The sequence below is a fragment of the Poecilia formosa genome, unplaced genomic scaffold, assembly GCF_000485575.1.
Source record: "Poecilia formosa unplaced genomic scaffold, Poecilia_formosa-5.1.2 Scaffold205, whole genome shotgun sequence".
Taxonomy (NCBI): Eukaryota; Metazoa; Chordata; class Actinopteri; order Cyprinodontiformes; family Poeciliidae; genus Poecilia; species Poecilia formosa.
In genome coordinates, this window is record NW_006800144.1 from 481,696 (window position 1) to 501,255 (window position 19,560).

Here is a 19,560-nt window from a genome sequence, read left to right on the forward strand (position 1 = left end):
TGCAATAATAGATGGAAATAAGCATATTGATTTCTTTCTTTTTTAAGTAAGAAAAAAAAAGTTGCTGCTTGATATTTCCCATCATGCCGTGCATCTTGTCTCAATTCATTCCAGCTTACACCCAGTAAGAGCCTCGGCTTCCTAGAAGTGTTGACACCACGTCTCAGTTTATCTGCTGCTGTCCATAAAGCAGCGGACGATCGAGCCACAGCGTTTCTCTGACCTCCTAAGCATAATGATGCTCCCAGCAAACAAAAGCAGAATCCTTTGTCTTCCAGCTTTCTCCTTATTGTTGCCACTCTGACACGTCCGCTGCTTTTTCTGGCTCAAATTTGCGCGATCTCTGTGCTTCTTAGTTTGACTTGATTCTGCCTTTTCACACGGGAAAACAAAGTATATTCACCAATCTTTACGTGTTACTACAATAAATCACTATGTTATTGTTAATGTTTCTGTTTCCAGGTTTTGAGAATCAAATAACGAGCAACAGCGAGGGGCAAAAAAAAACATGTTTATGGCCGGCACAGTGACTTTATGATTGTATAACAGAATGGCTGATGAAATGGCTGTCCTCTGTCATGCCCTCCATAACCTCCTGCTGTGTACTCATCAGTGCAAAAATCAGTTGCCTGACACTTAATGTGTCATCCTCCTCCTGGCTGTGATTTTTCTTTCTTCCCAATTTACTCTTCTCGCTCTGCTTGTGTCTGTTCCATCTTTTTTTCTTTCTTTTTTTTGTTTTGGTCTTGTATCAGGTTTTTTTCCCACCTTCCTGTAGACTTGATTGAACATAGTCTTACTGTTGTTGCTTGAAATACTTTGCATCTCACAGTGTTTGTTGTTTTTTTGTACAGTTTTGTTAAATGTATTATCTAAACCATGTTTTTGTGTTTCAACATAAATGTTGGTGTTTGGCGCTGTATATTCTCTTAAAATTGATCAAAATATGAGAAACTTTCTAAAAGATGGCTAGAAAATGACTTGGTAATATTGATTTTTATAAGAAATGACCACAAGTAAGAACAACAAATAGGGGGAATTGTCAAGAAATTGCAACCATGGTTAGGTGCTATTTATGCTTTTTGCCTCCTGGCGATGTACCTACTGTGTGTGTGTGTGTGTGTGTGTGTGTGTGTGTGTGTGTGTGATGTAAGGAGAGGTTATGACATACTTAGAGTGGCTAACAGAGAATCGGAGAGATAATGCAGAGTATCTGCAGAGCATTTGCGCATCTTCCTCACTCAGCGTCGCTCACACACAGATGTAAAAACACACCAAACACACACCGGCATAAGACGTGATTCATTTTAATGCCCTTTGTGCTCAGCGGGGTAGAAAATAAATGTTTTTTAATGGTTCTAGACTGTCAGTGCGTATGTAGCTCATACGTTTGAGGCTTGGAAAAGGCAAAGAGCAGTCGTGGTGGTGCAAAGGAGTCTGTTTATCTTGAGGTTTTTCTCCAAAACTCTGTACAGGACTGGCTTCATTTTGTTGGAAATACTTTGTAAGTTTTTGTAAATAAGCCTAGTTTATTTAATTTGAAGAGGCCTAAGAAAAGGGATCAGGATAATTCAGTGGGAGATTCAGTTTTAAATGATAACATTGGCCACACAAATGTTTTAATTTACATAGACACGCATCTTCAGCTATATAGTTTCCTAAAAGAACCAAGCGAGTAACTTTAATTTAAATGTTTCTACTTTCTTTTCCTCTCCAGTTAATGAACTAAGTTAGTAATTTGTGACGCCCAAGGTGTGACGCAGACACGAGTAAGCATATGTTGAGTTGAACTTGTGTCACGAGCCGCTGACGCTACGGTACCGGGACCTGAAGGACACAGCTAATCTCCTCCAGCTGTTTGGCGTGCACAAGCACTTTAATGGCTGCGACTGTGGACTTCTCTTCAGAATTTACAAGTACGCCAAAGTTCATTAGCTAAATATTTTCACTTAATTTCGCAAGGTCAAGTCCTCCCATGTGGGAGTCCAGATGCATTTCTTTGTAACTCGTTATACGACCGAGCTACGGAGATCTCTAAGATAACTTTTCAGCATCCCAAAAAATGTTGTTTAGACCCAGAAGGTAAATAAGCAGCTCATGTCAAGTCAGTTGATTTAAGTTTCTTTGAAATGGTTCACGGGCAAATTGTACTTGATTTTCATGTTATGGGTGAAAATAATGGTACAGTTTTTTGAGAGTTTCCCCCCCCCAAAATATTAGCAGTTTACTTGTGAGACTCTTGGACACTGTGTTCAAACCTAATTAAAAGAACAAATACAAACAAAACCCAACAGAGTGCCCCCTCAAGGAATCTTGATCAAAATGCAAACTTCACACATAGAACTTCTTTTTAATTTAAGCTTTATTTAGACAGTTTTTTCTTTTTCAAAAGAATCTGTTACTAATTCTTGTATGTCTAGCACTACAGCCATATTCTGTTGTGGAAGAGTTTGTTGCTGGCATATCGGTCATTGAAAAGTGAATGCATAGGCTCTTTGGTGGAAAAAAACTGAAATAATTTGGTCAAAGTTAATTGGCAACAAATATAATGTAGTGAACTAACATCATGCGATATTATGGACCAATGATGTAAAATATGGTAACGGCAAACGCTCTCACCGCAAACGCAAAATCTGACCAAGTGTTTTTTGTCTAGTTTCTAGCACAAATATCTTAGTTCCATGTTAATTCAGGTGTACTAACTTAAAAAGTAGCTCATTAACAATATGCTTTACGTTCAAGTAAATAATCCCTTCGTTAATGAAAAACTATTAGCTCTATTGTCAGATTATTTCACTTGTAACATGAGGAAATTGTTTTGCTATAAATAAAAAAATAAATGTATCTGCCAATGGCAGTAGGACTTTTTTTTTAAATCAATATTGAGGAATTATTTACTTCAAAACAAGCTGCTATGTTTTGCTGAAAACGGTTAGTTTTGTCTTATTTCAAGTGTAATAAGATATTTGCATTAGAAACTAGAGAAAAAATACTTAAGATTTGATGTTTTTGCTGCGCTCTGCGCTCCCTTCGGCAAACTGTTTAATAATAATCAGCTCCCAAGTTTGTTTTCTGTCTATGAATCTAAAATTGACACATGCATCCACTTTAATCTTCACCTCACATGAGGATAAACTTTTCCATTCCACAGACTTTTTCTGTTTAAGCTCGTATTACAGAAATATGGCTTCATTTTATTTACAGTGCGCAAAATTTAACATAATATGGTTCTTTTTTCTTTCTCAGATTTTCTTTTTACTCATTTCCTCTTTGTGAGAAAGTGTTTGAGAAGCACAAGTGAGACAGGCCATCATTACAGACTGTAGTCCAGAGCTGGCAGCTCTCCTTTTAGGGCAGAAGGCATGAAGACAAAAACAAGGCAGAGAAATTAAAGGCAAAGAAGAAGAAAAAAAAAACCCTACAGTGAGCATGGACACTATGTAGTTGCTAATCCTTTGTGAATTTCCTCTCCTCTCTTAGAGATGACCATCATGCTATCTAAAATACCCCCCCAAAACACATTATGCTTGTTTTCTCTTCTCCTATTTTCTGCCTCACTTTCTTCCTTATCCTTCTCCAGCTTTTTTAGTTCGTCTTTGTTGATCTTGTCTCCAGGCAGTTTACTGGAGAGATTCAGTGTACGCTTCACTTCTGCAACTCTAAGGCCCGCTGTTGATCTTTGTGAAAGTAGGAGTGTTCGATTAGCAGTCGAATGAAGGCGCGCTGCTGAATTATTTAACTACTGTCTGCTTGAACCAATACTTAAAAACCGGTGTGCAAAAACCAACAAAAAAACAAACAAAACAAAAACAGGAATGGACAGAAATTGGGGTACTTATATGCTTTATGTGATGGAACAAACTTCCAAAAAGGGTTCGTGTTTTTCTCCTTTTAGCCGATTGCAAATTTAGACTTTTATCGGTGTGCTAGCTGATAGCAGCTGACTAAGGGAGCAGTGAAGCTTGTCATGCAAGTCTTTGCACTCACACGTGTCACAGTATGCCAAACATTTATAAGATCGGAAGTCTTTAATTAGAAATGCATGAGCTCAGATATGCAGCTCATTGTCATTCAAAACCATCGATTGCATTGTGCGTGAAACCAAACGCGCGCCTCTCGTTTCCAGAGGTTCTTGAGGTACAGTTTGATCAGCAGAGGTTGGAAAAACAAGCGTTTCATCTCCAGTCTGACTATTTCATCACTCTTCAGCCCAGAGCTGCTGCAGCGGTGGCGGCGTGGGGAAGATCACGTTGGCAAGTATCTGAGCGGGCTCCTCGAGAACCAACACTGCATCATAAAGGCTTACAGATGTAAACAGTATGAGGACACTGAACCCAAGCAAAATTACATAAATCCAACTCTCCGAAAGTATTTCATCTCCCAAATCTGTAGCATGAGGCTTTGTGTACATGTTTGCTGTAAGTTGTTTATCCGCAGAGTTGCACTGCAGCTCTGATGTCGAGCTCTTTTCCCAGCCAGATGGCGTTTTTTATTCAGTAGCCCTTAGTATTTCTCAAGCCTCTCATGTTTCTTCTTGATGTTGCGGTTTGCTGGGAGTGCAACATAAATACTATCACCATGGAGTACTTTCTCCTCTATGCCAGAAGTGAAAAACTTTAAGTAAGATTGTGCAATCTGTGGCATGCTAGAAGTATTACTAGAGTTTTCCAAAACTACACATCACTCTAGCTATAAAGTCCTTCCACTACTCCCTGCAGCTCAAACAATAGACTATGAAATACTTCAGTTACTTCACAAGTACCTTGAACTGCTTTGCACCAAAACACATTAACGATCTGTTGTTGTATATTCTTTCAGACTTCTCAGGTACTCTGGTTCTGTTCTGAACCCAACATGGAGAAGCAACATTCAGTTTCTCTGCTCCTCTAATCTGGAACGAACTTCCAGAAAACTGCAAAGCTGCCAAAACACTGAGTTCCTTAAAAAACGGATAAAAATCTGTTTATAGTTACGCTAGAGCTAAAATAAATGGAACATTGAAACTCTAGTCATCGATAATGAGGATTATTCTTGATGATAAATGGACTGAACTTGTAAATTGTTTTTGCAGTCATTTTGACCGTTCAGCAGCTCTTTATACTAGAACCATATTCACTCATTCACACACATTTCTACACCAATGCAGACCACTTTGGGTGGCGTTCCTTGCCCAGGGCCTTATCGACATGTGACTGGAGGAAGCTGGAATCGAACCTACAGCTTTCCAATTGCAAGATACTCTACCCACTGATCCACAGTTGCTACGTGTGCTACACAAATGAACTCCTGTCGCCCAGATTGTATATTCATAAAACTGCACATGCAATGGGAACGGCAAATGGCCTTATGTAATAATAACCTGTGGGTTACACTGACATTTTGTTATACAAATGAACTTGACCGAAACCAGTGGTCTCAAACGGCGTTTCTCGAAGAACAATGTCTTGCAACTTTTAGACGTGTCCCTTGTCCTACACACTTGAATTAAATGGCTAATCTGCCTCACTAGCATGCAGTCAAGCTCCACATAGCTAATAGTGGGGCCAGGTGTGCTGAAACAGAGAGACATCTAAAAGTTGCAGGACACTGTGTCTTGAGGACTGGAGTTTGAGACCACTGCCTTAAACCTTTGGCTTCACGATGAGAGGAAAATATAATATTGAGTTATGATCGTTGAATATTGTGGTGATTATGCTATTTTTTTTCTATCGAATCATTGCCTGCTCCACTCCCCTTGTGAATTACAGTTATGGTGGCCATCAAACTGACATTGGAATAAGTGTTTTCAATACAATGTATTGTATTTAAAAGCTTATTCATCTTATCTCGTGAACTTTACTCTGACACACTTGATGCATATCCAGCTGCTCATTTTCTGAGAATCTGCACTAAAAGTATAATCTGTGTTTGGTCTTTTCTTTTCTGCGTTTAGAACCTGCTGTCGGAGAAGGTTGAGCAGATGATGGAGTGGTCTTCTCGGCGCTCAGTCATCCGCATGAACGGAGACAAGTTCCGTCGTTTCGTCAAGGCCCCGCCCAGGAACTACTCCGTTATCGTCATGTTCACCGCCCTGCAGCCTCAGAGGCAGTGTTCGGTCTGCAGGTACACTACCACCACAGCAATAACTGTCATATCCCCTAACCCCTATCGCACGCACGCACGCACGCACGCACGCACGCACGCACGCACGCACGCACGCACGCACGCACGCACGCACGCACACACACACACACACACACACACATATACATCTGGCCTAGAAATCTGTTGATGTTTGGCTCACCCCTGTCGCCCAGATTGTATATTCATAAAATTGCACATGCAATGGGAACGGCAAATGGCCTTATGTAATAATAACCTGTGGGTTACACTGACATTTTGTTCAAAAATACTCCAGCTAGTCACACTGCCAGTGGGACATGAATAAATTCCACAAAATAAGACCATTGAGACAAAGTTACCCACTTACTTACAGAGAGACTTGGAAACGCTTGTAACACCATCCTTAAATGTGCAATATTTAAAAGTATGTAAGTTTTATATTTAGTTTAAGATGATTTTGCCTCTTACTTTACAAATTAACTTTGAGTCACAAGGTAGAGACAGTAGTTCATTCTCCCTCATTCCTTTGGTTTAGAAAAAACCAGCTGATATAATATATGTAGAATATAAACCTTCCAGTCGACCCACTATTTTATATCAATATTATATTAAAAAAAAGACGACTACAGATTTGAACTGGAAACCATGTTGCTCTTAATGCAACTTCACTTCAGCACAATGGACAGTACCTGGAGCGGCGACGGCTCTGGAGCTGTCCGTTGTTCTGAAAGCAGCTGCAAGTCACCACTGCTGCTTTTTCTTTGGGATCTCCATGTTTGCTAGCTATACAATTCCATGAATATCTATGCTGAAATCCATCTTAATCACAGCATACAACAACATGACTGGAGTCTAATCAAAGAAAATCTCTGTCAACACCACAGTGTGTCTTTCTATCATCGTAGGGACTTTGCATTGACTTCCCTTCCTTTTTCATTTATTTCTGTAGCCTAACCCTTCCCTAAACCTAAACATTACCAGTTCATGCCTCAACCGAACCTAAACTCAATTCACACCTTAAAGTCCTAAAATTAACTCCACATGCAAAAACGGCACCACATAGGAGTAGTCAGTTCCCACAGTGGGGTATTAGTTGGAAAAATTGTCTTTACTATGTAGCAGATACAAGGCTACACACACACACGCACACGCACACACACACACACACACACACACACACACACACAGTGTGTTGTATTTCCATCAAACTGACTTTATATTCACTTCCTTTAATTTTAGTGACTGCATTTATGCTCAACCATTACCAGTCTAATCCTAACTTTAACTTAAACTCACTTCACACCAAACCTCTAAACTTAAATAGTGGAGCACAGTAGAAGTGAATGAAAGTGTGAATTAGGACAAGATGCTGACTTTCCACAAATGGCCTCCCTTTGTTGGTGAAAGTGGAGAAAGTGCTCCTCCATATGTTTGACACACCCACAGCCCAGAGTTTATGTGTCTGCATTGGGGGAAAGCATTTCGAGCAAACATGGGAACAGCTGATGGTCAGAGTTGAACCTGACCTGCAAAGATTATCACATCATTTTAGGCAACTTTTAAACACAAACACCTGAGAAATGTCTTACTAATACAAGCAGGATTTTAATACGGTTTTCTAGTATAAATAACTATTAAGAGTACAGCCTATTTGGTATTTTCCCGGGGAAAACGAGAGCATCTCCATATAGTCATGATGAAAACTTGATTTGAAAGTTGGCTACAAACCTAAGTTCTCTTGAAAACAACTTCTGATATTGCAGAGTTTGCATCTACACACAGGTATCTCTTGCAGACCTTTTCATTTTCACACCTGACACTTGATAAACTGGAATATCTGTCTCACTTGGCAAACAGCTTTAAAAAAGACCTTTAAACGCACATCTTGCTTTTGCCTGTGATCTTTGCACAGTGGGGCAGTAAAATGACTCAATAACTTGGCTCATAACATGTTGTTTTTCTAGTGATTCCACTTAATTGTTTGTCTACAAAGCTAACAGCGTTGTTCTCCTGCTTCATAAACTTGGTGCCGCAGTAGATAATGACGAGTGCTACGGTAGCTCACAGTGTAGCGCTCTACCACAAGGCTGCTGGTTAAGCACTGAAGTTGTCAGATCAAACAAACATTGAGCCGGAGCAGCCAGTAGAGATGGACTTTTAATGTGAACAAGTTGTTTAAAATTTAAAAGTAGGTCGGGAAAACTCATATCCATTGGAAGAAATCCACAAATGCTGCTTAATTCTGTATTGTACAGAAGATTTTAATTATTGATTGAATGATTCCATCTTTTCCTTGTCATCAAAATTAGGGATTCACTGACATGAATATTTGGGCCGATATCAGATGCAAGTGTCGCTGTTTTGGCGAAAAACCGATATTTTACCAGTATTTTAGATATTATATACAATTTAGCCTGATGGAAAATGTAATAAAAATCAAAAGATACAGCTATATTTAGCTTGCTTAAAGCAATAAAACTAATGCAATTTCAGATACAAATAAACCCATGCAAACAAACGGAGCAGATAAAACTGGAAGAGAAGTGTACATAGAATAAAAAGTTATTGGACAGGAGAAAATATAAAAATGACAGATGGCTCAATTAAGATCATGTCAAAGGTTTTGAAATAGCTTACACAATCTGGGAGATGTGGGGGGGAAGCAGAAAACAATCTGAATAGAGCAAAACGTGTAAAAATAGCCAAAAAGTCAGAGTTGAACAATGACCAGTCCCAGAGCGACCAAAGAACCAACGAGAAAGGAGGAAAGTGGGATGTAGAAGTTAGTTTGCTAAAGATCATGTTGGATGAAGAGGAAGGGTGCCACATTTTGTGAACTGATGAAAGCCAGTTTGTTGCTTCTGCATTCAGATCCATAGTTTTGCTACGTGACCCCCAGATGTTCAAGTCAAACCAAAGTACACTGTGAAACACGGTGACTCGGGCGTCATGGTGTGGGGATTTTATTATGCCATTGTATCAAAACCTGTCCACCACCAACAGAAATGGTTGTGTTGCCCAATGTAGAAACATTTGCACGTTCTATTACAAATGAAACATCTTAAAGCAATGTTCCCAATATTTTTCTGTATTATTGATGTAAAGATGTCATGAGGATTTTTAGCTTTTGCTTTTTGCTCTTAAAACACATCGCTGTTATTTTGAACACGACTGTACATATAGCCATACCCTGAAGGTAGGTCTTTAAAGTATTTTGAAACAAGAAAATATTACTCTGCGATCCACCCTGCAGTAAAGCTCCTGCTTATTCATCTATGAGAAATCCACCTTTGCCGCTAAAGCTCAAACTCTGTTGTATTGTCAGGATGTCTGACTCAGGTCGAGTGAACATGACAAACACTGACAATTTCATCTGGGAGTCAGAAGCCATGATGCACACTCGTGTTTTACTGTAATGTAAACTTGGGCAGCGGCGTTCGACTATTTAGTGTAAACCTTATATTTGACCACATCGGCGTCTCCAAGGAGACATTAAACCACTTTCTGAAATGAGTACCGTCCTTGTCCATTTTGACCTGATTCCTCACTCTAATCAGCCAGTCTTTTGCCTCATCAGTCTCTTGATTATGTAAGGTATTAATCATGAATCATATGATTCATCAAAATGTCAGCTCTTATTTTACTCCAGAAAGGTATGACTGACTTGCACGTTGCTGAACGATGTTGTTTCACAAAGCCTTCACAAATCCATTTAAACATTTTAAGAATAACTATTTTTATAAGCAATTACTGCATTGCCAAATCTGGCTTATCACATTTTGTGTTTTCATTTTTATGTATTTATTTGTAAGCTTCCATGTGGTTCAAACATACATAACTGGGCACAGATATTATAAGTTTATACGTCTTTCTGATGCTTTTCAGTCATGATTTCTTTTAGTTGCTACATGAACTATTCATATTTATTGAGTGACAGAAATAAAAAAATGAAATTAAATGAAATAACTGAATACATTGTATAGAAATCTTGAATGTTGTCAACAAAATAGTATTTTGAAACCTTAATTTTTAATGGCAACTGCAGAGACAAATACAAAACCGCACCTAAAAATAACTCCGTCAAACAAGTAACGCCTTTCTGTTCTGGCATACTTTTCCCACATTTAAATTGGATGTTATGCTTGCATTTTGTGTAAGTCCTCCCCATAACTATGCATGAAAATTATAACCATTGTTAGCAGCTTGTCTTAAGGTAAGGAACTTCTTTAGTCTACAGTGCAGAAGTGTAGAAAATAACCCAAGCAAATCTGGTGTAAAATATGGAGTGGCATTTTATTGATCACGGTTCAAGAACTTCTTATTTTTGAGCACATATTTATATCATAACCCTCTGTTCTCAGTATGAGTTGCATCTTGTCATGGAGTCGGTTTAGACCGTTGTTCATCTTTGTGTAGACTCATTGAATTACTCCTTAACCTTTCACACCTAAAGAAGTTATTTATATCTGATCCAACACATTCCTTTTGCGTACACACTCTTGTTGCTTTTGTCATACATGAAACATGAATGAAATGTCGTTCAGGTGCTATTTAGTTCACTGTATTTCCAATTCCTTAGATGTAGCTAAACATAAAAACTAATACTGCTGCAGTAAAAACCCATTAGCAATCTGAGCGGTTAGTTTTTTTTTCTCACGTCCAGTTTCGGCATGTCGGGCGTGCCGTATGGATGACAGCATGTGCCAGGGAAGTTTTGCTCATCAAAGTAGATGCCCCATTGTACCCTGTTAGCTTTGTTGACTTCGATGTAGAGACTTGGATTCGTATGAGTTTCAGTCATTTGGAGTGTGAGCCTGTTTGAGTTTGTCACCTAGAGGTGCATCCTGGCACCAAGTGTTGCAAGGTTTTCTTCCTTTCTCACCACTGTAAGAAAAGCACATGGTAGGTGACCCGAGCCACTGAGATGTTATAACTCAAAATACACCTGGCGATACTAATGAAACCCTCGGTTTTCAAATGGGTGTCCTTAATAAAAGCTCCATTCAAGGGATTGAAACATTTTAGTAGTAATCATTAAAAGTAGAATTTGGCGTTGAATTCGGGTAAAATGCTTGTAATATCAGCTCTCACCCTGCCAGCCTGAGTTCTGCCTGGATTTATTCAGATGTTTTTATGATCGACGCCACAAAGCGACTCCCCTACCATTAACAGCATCTATAGCAATACAACATCACCTCTCATGTTTCCTGAAGGATGACTTCCCACTCAGTAAAACCTTCAGAGGACATGACCATACTGAGGTGGTTTCAGCATTTAGAAAAGAAAGATGTTTCTGAGACAGAGTGGGACTCTACTGGCAAAGATGCATAGTGTGTGTCTTGGTTCCGTTCTCTTTTTCTTAGTTTTTCATTTTCTGATTATGTTTGTGTGCTAATTTTGTGCATCTGTAAACATGGCCGATGACAATAGAGCATGGTGCAGGAAAGTGAGATGAAAACAGGTCCTGTGAAAACGTTAAGAGATAAAAGGGAAATTATTGAGCTGATTGTAAACGAAGCATAATAAATGCAATACCTTCTTCTACCAACATTGCAAAGCAGGTTTCTATACATGTCATGTTTAAAGATTTACAATCTTGTAGGGGATCCGTTGTAGAAAACTGGCCACATTTAATCCATTATTCACAAAATGCCATATAAGAGAGTAACACCTTGAAAATAAGCTTTTGAAAAACTAAGCTAGCGTCTAGGATCATAACTATTATGAAAAATTACTTGGGTAGCTGTGATTGTCCTGTTTTTGTTTTATAGACAAGCGAATGAAGAATACCAGGTCCTGGCAAACTCCTGGCGTTATTCATCTGCATTTTCCAACAAGCTCTTCTTCACGGTTGTGGACTACGATGAAGGAGCCGACGTCTTCCAACAGGTAGGCAGTCCGTGTCGCAACCTTGAAGTCTTTCCATCCAAAAGACATTTTAACAGCACAAATAGTATTTATTTATTTTTAAACCAGTACTGTTACTTTTTTAAATTATCTTTTTTTTTTTTATTAGATCTGAAACTTTTCCTACAGTTATATACACCTCTATTCATTTAGACTCAGAGAAATTTGGTGACATGTTTCTGTTTTTTGTTTAGTAGTTTCATTAGCTTTGAGCTCATGTGTTGTGATCACTTATGGATTATATTTCTGAAACATATATTTTTGGTTTTATTTGGTCACCTAAGATGATTTTCTTTTACAATTTAATTATTTTTACCCACTACACCTCAACACCAAGACCTTTCTGAGCCATAGTGGCGCCTGACCACGAGTCGACAAAGAAGGCCTAAGATTTCTTCACTGGAAAGCTGCATTATCTGGATTGTGTGGTTAAACGGTGGAAACGATGTTAACAGCTTTCCCCTCCCCCCCGTCATTGGCATAAACAAAATACTGATGAGCAAATCCATTTTACAGCTGGCAGCAGCACTTTAGCGTCATGAAACACCTGCAGAATGCTGGTAATGTAGAAGAGTGAGCGTTGACAGCTTTGCTCTGACTGTGAGGAAATCATCACCAAGTCTGCTGTTCACATTTGGGTGTTTTTTTTTTCTTCTTCTTTCTTATAAGTTTAAGTTTATTTGCATTAATTTCTCAGAGCGTATTTGGGCCAATTAGTGATGGCTTAAATGAAGAAGAGGCAAAACCAGAATATTTAAGAATGTGACGTTACACATAGTTTGGTGAAAAATGTTGCTTTGTCAAACCAACAAGTTGTTGAATGTGTAAACAAAACCAGATTGTTATTTCAATCAATGCATACTGTGCCACCAATAATTATGTGGAAACAGAGGTTGAGCAATACTTGTCTCTACCATCATTTGCTTGACAAAAATAATGCATGACAGATTTACGTTTGACAAATTGATTCTCACAATCGGAGGCTTATGTCCTTTCTTTTTCAGTTGAACATGAACAGCGCTCCAACTTTCATGCATTTCCCTGCAAAGGGAAAACCCAAGAGGGCCGATACGTTTGACCTGCAGAGAATCGGCTTCGCCTCAGAGCAGCTGGCCAAGTGGATCGCCGATCGCACAGATGTTCAGGTACAGCCTGGTAAACTACCGATGCAGACGAATGCGCATTTGCAAGAAACCAAGATTTAATTTGGATGAAATATAGCCAGATCCACTTTTTTTTTTAAAATGTGGTACAGTTACAATTTCTCCATCTGCTGCCGTTTTAAAGTGCAAGTTTACGTCAATACTACGAGGTTTTCTTTTTAAGATTTCCCATTGCCTTGGTGTGTTGAGGGTCAAAGCACTACAGGCAATCTTTTTTTTTCTTTTTTTTTTTTGTTATGGTTCACTGTCAGCCTCAAACTCAAGCCCAAATGTAAGTTCTGCTGGGAAATGCAACTTCAGTTGAAAATCTCTGTATTGCTTTATTTAAAAAAAAGAAAAAAAAAAAAAAGAAGCGTTTTAACTAACTCTACACATACAATCAGACCAACACAGTCTGATTTATTGGTGCTGTTTACCAAAATTTAATTCATGGGTTTTATACTCAGAATGGAAGGGTTTAGGAATCTTTATTTTCATATTACATGTAATTGAATAAATTACCATAATCATGAATAAAATTATAATCTGATTAGGAAACTTTACTTTGTCATAAATATAGGTGGGAGAATTTAATAGGATGTGCAAAAGCATCAAAAAAAAGATTATGTTCAAGCTTTCTTCCAAACATTTTGCTTCTATTTATAATCCTGCCATTTAAGTACATCATTTTTAATGACTGCTTCTTCATATGATGAACTTATGTACAGTTATTGCATAAGTTGGGAAGCATAAAAGTTAGTTTTGCCAAAATAACATTTTATGCACAATAAAGTTTTTCATCTTGCTCTGCATACCACTATTATTTGAGAGACATTATTTTTGTGAGTTGCTGTGCTTTTAAAAATCATAAATTCTTGCCACATGCATCACTGGAATTCATTTCAGAATTTAATTTACGTTTTCAAGGTTGAAACCTGTGCTTTACTCTGGATTTGTACAAAGAGAATATTTGGTTCAGGTTTCAGATGCTCTTGTAGCACTTATTTGAGGCCTTTTTTCTTTGTTGTATTGATTTGCTGATCTCTTATCTCCCTCTTAGATTCGTGTCTTCCGTCCTCCAAATTATTCCGGTACTATTGCTTTGGCTCTTTTGGTGTCTCTGGTTGGAGGTTTGCTGTATCTGAGGAGAAACAACTTGGAATTCATATATAACAAGACTGGATGGGCCATGGCTGCTTTGGTATGATAACTGAATACACACACACACACACACAGGCGCGCGCACACGCACGCACACCAACTTTAGTGTTAAAACCTTCTAATCCTCAAAGGGAAAGTTATGGTATACAATGAAATATGTATTTTTTTAAATAAATGAAGAAGCACAATACTATTTTATAATAATACTATTTTCAATTTTATGAAAAATGAAGGACTTTTTAGATGTATTTATGTTTAAACTCCACCCTTTGTCTTTGATGTAGCACATGACTTTATTTTTTTTTTTAAATGTCAAAATCACTTGGGTTTTTGAGATACTGACAGAACCTAAAAATTAATCATTCAGTTTTCTAGACTGAGGTTTAATTGGACATCATGGTGTGATAAGACATCAAAGATCACAAACTGTGTAAAATAATTTCCTTCAGATCTTACACGTTTAAGCATTAACCATCTTACAACAGAGCTGATCTCAGTTCATCAAGATTTTATGTTTTGTGGGACACAATTAGACAATTACTGAAAAAACAAGGTGTGAAATATGTGGAATTTTAAATTGAAAATTGTGTTGGAACATTTTTTTTAAAATAATGACATTGCCTTATTTTATGTATTTAGTTAAAATTCTCATTATTGCCTCCCCTCAGACTTCAGCTCTCTCAATTTCTGTGTATTTCTTCTTCTTGTTGTTTTCTCTCTGTAACAGTGTGTGGTTTTTGCAATGACATCTGGACAGATGTGGAATCACATTCGAGGTCCTCCCTACGCCCACAAAAATCCACAGAACGGACAAGTGGTATGAAACACAAACATTTATGTTTATGTCCCTCCATGTTTTAAAAAATATAATATGTCAACCTTCTTCCTCAACTTAACCTTTCTCTGGTACTCTGATCTGTTTCTTTGTCTTTTTAAAATGTTTGTTTATACTTTGTGACATTTTAATGTTTCTCTGTTTTTACGTTTTTGTTTCGGTCCATTTTATTTTTAGGTAAATGCTTCTTACTGACGATGCATGTGCAAGCCGTCACATAGGTGCGAATTGGCTGGTCATCATTTAAGTTTGTTCACTCATGTGTGAAATTAAAAGGAAAATCTGTTGAAAACTGAAGAAAATGATTATGTGGAGAGAAGTTGATACAAAAAAAAATGAAAGGAGCTTGAGGATGGATGCTGAAGGAGTAATGAGTGGGATGTTTGAAAAGAAAAAAACAAAAAAAAACAAAAAACACAATAGATGGTACTTTAGAAGCACAACTAAAAAGATATTGCTTCAAATGCCATCCAGACATTTGTATGCACACATGCACAAAAACTCTTCCACCATCAGTCAGGGACAAGGTCAAATACACAAGTGAGCCGTGAGGTTTTTGTGGACACACTTGATCAATTTCACACAGAAACAGGGGGAAAAATCTGCTATTGAAAGGCAGCAGAGCTCTGCACAAACACACAGTGGAGAGACGTCCACACAGACTCCCACAGAGTAATAAAAACACACGTTTCGACCCCCCTCCCCTCTTCACTTTTTCCATTCCACCACTTCTTTCTTGCTCGGTGTAAAAGGCGGTCTATTTATCAGAGGATGTTACCTCTGTCATTTTTCAAACTTTTTGATGATAGGCTACACAGTCATCCAGTGCGGCTTTTAATTTAGCCTTCACCGGTTCTTCTCGCTGTCATTTCTGCAGCCAAGCCCGGCTCTTTGCTACTTTCCCTCTGAGCCGGATTTGTTTTCGCCCAGATGAGCTTCTGCACTTCAAAGTGAAAGTAAATGTGACCAAAACCCTAAATCCACATTTAATCACTTAAGTGCAAATAAAAATAGTTTTTTTTTTCTTTTCTGCAGCTGTTACTTCATAAAGATAAAATTCATTCATCTTCACTGCAACTTAAACTCTCGTTACATGTGTTGCACTTTGAGTTGAGTGATATGGATTTAAAGTTTTATCACGATATTTTGTAGTACTGTTGTGATAATAATAAAACAACTATTTATTACTCTGTGTTTCTACAACTGTATGATGGCAAACTCAAGTACTGCTCTTGAGAAACACACCCATTGATAATATGATTTTTTTTGTAGGACACCAGTAACCGACAGAAGTATGATTTGTACCACTAAACTGCACATAGTAACTGCATTTAATTTTATTTTCAAATGTAATGACACTATCATTGAACAAACAAATGGAAAAAATACTAAAACTATCAATCCAGACGATGCGTAAATCAACATTCTTATCATGATGAATGATAAACGGTATGATAAATGCACACTATTCAAATAAAAGTGAAACCAAATGTTGCCACAGCAGATTCATAAGGTAAGAATAGAGCCTAGAGAGATTGAAAATATTCCTTTTGTTTACAATGTATTCTCTAAATCCCTAGTTACACAATGGTGACAAATCCCACATGCTTAATAATCCTTGTTACGTTGTGAATTTTGCTTTTCCTTTCTTTGCTCGTTCCCTGACTCCGTCATTCTCTGCTCATTTATTCTCCATTTCCAGTCCATCTTTTGCATCTCTGACTATTCACACATTATGCAGCAGTTCTTAAGCTGAAGTGTGTTTTTTGTATATAGCTAATCTGAATAATTCCTTCTTGCCTGTCTGTCCTTTTTTATTTTAATACCATGTTCTGCCCTTTAGATGACTGAACACGGTGATGATGGCAGCATTAAAGCTTAGTCAAGTGTTAAGACGGGCTTTTGGATATAAGCAGAAATTAATTCAGCAGTTTTAAAAACTGGAGCTATGGGCATATTTTTTAAATGCATTGGTCAGCAGGTCATAAAAGATTTCCTACCAAGCAGGCATAAACTATTTTTATTTTTTCAGATAGGTTCAGAAACGGCTGCATCAGTGTACGATTACATAAGAACAGAGGAGAACTTAAAGCACGCTGTTTGCACTTTGCAGCTACTACGGAAATGCATAACCAAAGTGTTTTCTGTTGGAAATTTGCCTTTATTGTACAATCTTTCATTCTTATTTTTGTTTTTCTTTGCTTACTTTGAACATGCTTATTTTTATTTGCCTTTAACTTGTTGCTGGCACATTGAATTTCCCCAGAGTTTCTATTTTTATTGAGGGGGAAAAAACTTGCTGAATGCCTGATGGCGTCACTACAGTGTGAATGTTTCACAGTTAATTAGAATATTATCAAAGCTAATTTATTCTGTAATTCTTTTCAGAAAGTGAAACGCGTGCAGTTGAAACCAGAAGTTTACATACACAAAAATAAATGCAACTTTTTTTTCTCACTGTCTGAAGATGAATCAGACCAAGCGTCTCTTGTTTTAGGTCGGTCAGAATTACTAACTTAATTTCAAATGCCACAAAAATGAGAGACTGTGTCAGATTTATTTATCTGTAAAACTCTCAGCATGAGTTTCAGCTGTACATGCTTTATTTCTTGTAAGCGCAGCAGTCTTGATGACATGGAGCACAGCGACACGATGCATGCTAACCCTCTACATTTGACGTTCTTGGGCTAACAGACTGAAATAGTTAAGGATTAGCCACATTGGATCCTTTCTCTCTCATTCTGTGTGTTGTGACAGTGAATGGCTTCATGGCCGCTGTGCTCACCATATTGAATAGATTCCCATCTTCTCCTTTTTCTACTCCTCCCTCGCCTTTTTTTATATAACTTTCTCTCATCCCCCTTCTCTAATCCCTTCATCTTCCCAGACAGTGTAATTCCTTTAAAATGATGAGCGAGCGAAGCCAGGTAGACTCCATTGAAAGGATTTGTCAACTGACAAATGGCACAACAAAGTAGATGGAGCTGCTGTGCGTCACACTGTGCAGCCACGAAATACCGCTTGCTCATTTTTTTTTTTTTCCTTTTTTTGTGCTTATACCCTCACAAAATGGGACATGGTGGAGGTTAGCTTTAACAAAGCTATACACAAATTTGACAGGCACAAATTTGTTACACAGTCAGCAGCACTTGTACGCTCCCTGGGAGGAAGCGGTTGTGTGTTCTCTATTTGAGCTTCACAATCTAATGACTCCAAAAAATACGTTTTTGTCACAACCCTTTGAACACTGCGACGCGGCTAATGACGGCACGAACTCGAGAGTAAGACAAAAAGAACGACAGAGGCTGAAGAAACGTGTGTGAGGCCAGGGACGGCTGCAGGATGTCATCGGAACACGAACCCAATCACATCCCCAACGCTCAAAACCAGCTCAGAGCATCCCGGCCCGCACCAATATGTGGCGTGATGCGCATGGCACACAAACACGGCGCAGCTGACCCACACAAGACCAAACGCGCACAATGCGACACAGAAACGTGCATAGCATGCACAGCATGCACATGCCTACATAGCATATTTGTTACACGTTAGACTGAATAATAAAAAAGGCAAAGAAAGAACGAAAGCCCAACTGTAGGCAGGATCACTTCCTATTGTCTGACATCCAGAAGAGAAATAGGTGAAGTGGCAGCATTTGCTTCATTTCTGCTCTTTTTATCAAGTGTTTTGTCGAGATTTAAAGCTGCAGTTTTTAAGTTTTACAGAACATGATTTTTTACATGTGTTAAAATGATTCATTATTATGTCGTGACAGCATAATGAGACAGATAATCTGTGAAAAAATTTAGCTCTTTTGCCTTTTTCCGGTGCTCCAAGTACCAACTGTAGAAATACAATGTTCAGTCAGAAACAACCAGTCAAAGCTAGGAGGAGGCTTAAAGCTCTGTCAATCACCCTCGTGAATGCGCCACTCACACTCTCGCCCTTTCTTTCTGCAATGCTAAAGCTAGTTTACCGCAACATGACCTGCAATGAATGATAAGGCCAGTTAGCATGGTTATAAATAATGCCAGATGAACTGTTTTCTCCTGAAACAGTGAGTGTTTTATTCTTCCATTAGAACATTGAGCAGCATGTACACAAACACTATTGACAGCTCTAGGACACTCCTCCTGGCTCTGGTTGGTTGCTTTTGACTGTTAGTGATGCATTTTTGCAAACCACAAGATGAGGTGGAGGAGCTTGATCTTTTTTCCCAAAGATTATCTATCTCACACGGTGTCAGTTTTAGCAAATATGGAGAAAACGTGTTGTTGTAAAGGTTGCATATTGCAGCTATAGTTGTTTAAAAGTCTGTTTATTCATTTTCAGTTAGTTTCAACGTGCAGCCACATTTAGCTCATGAAAGAAGCACTAGCTAGCAAACTGCGGTCACCCCCACAGACGCACACA

General features: G+C 38.3%; 1 protein-coding gene across 1 annotated transcript in view; it reads left to right on the forward strand.

Annotated features, from left to right (window-relative positions):
* The window catches only part of LOC103148419 (tumor suppressor candidate 3-like), a 34,312-nt gene extending 18,879 nt beyond the window's left edge, over nt 1-15,433 (forward strand). Inside the window, exons 2-6 of the mRNA XM_007567182.2 lie at nt 5,933-6,102; nt 11,874-11,991; nt 13,014-13,154; nt 14,212-14,352; nt 15,040-15,433. Of these exons, the coding sequence (XP_007567244.1) occupies nt 5,933-6,102; nt 11,874-11,991; nt 13,014-13,154; nt 14,212-14,352; nt 15,040-15,135 (666 nt within the window). The 3' untranslated portion in view covers nt 15,136-15,433. The remainder of the gene's footprint in view (nt 1-5,932; nt 6,103-11,873; nt 11,992-13,013; nt 13,155-14,211; nt 14,353-15,039) is intronic.
* Nucleotides 15,434-19,560: the final 4,127 nt, after the last annotated feature.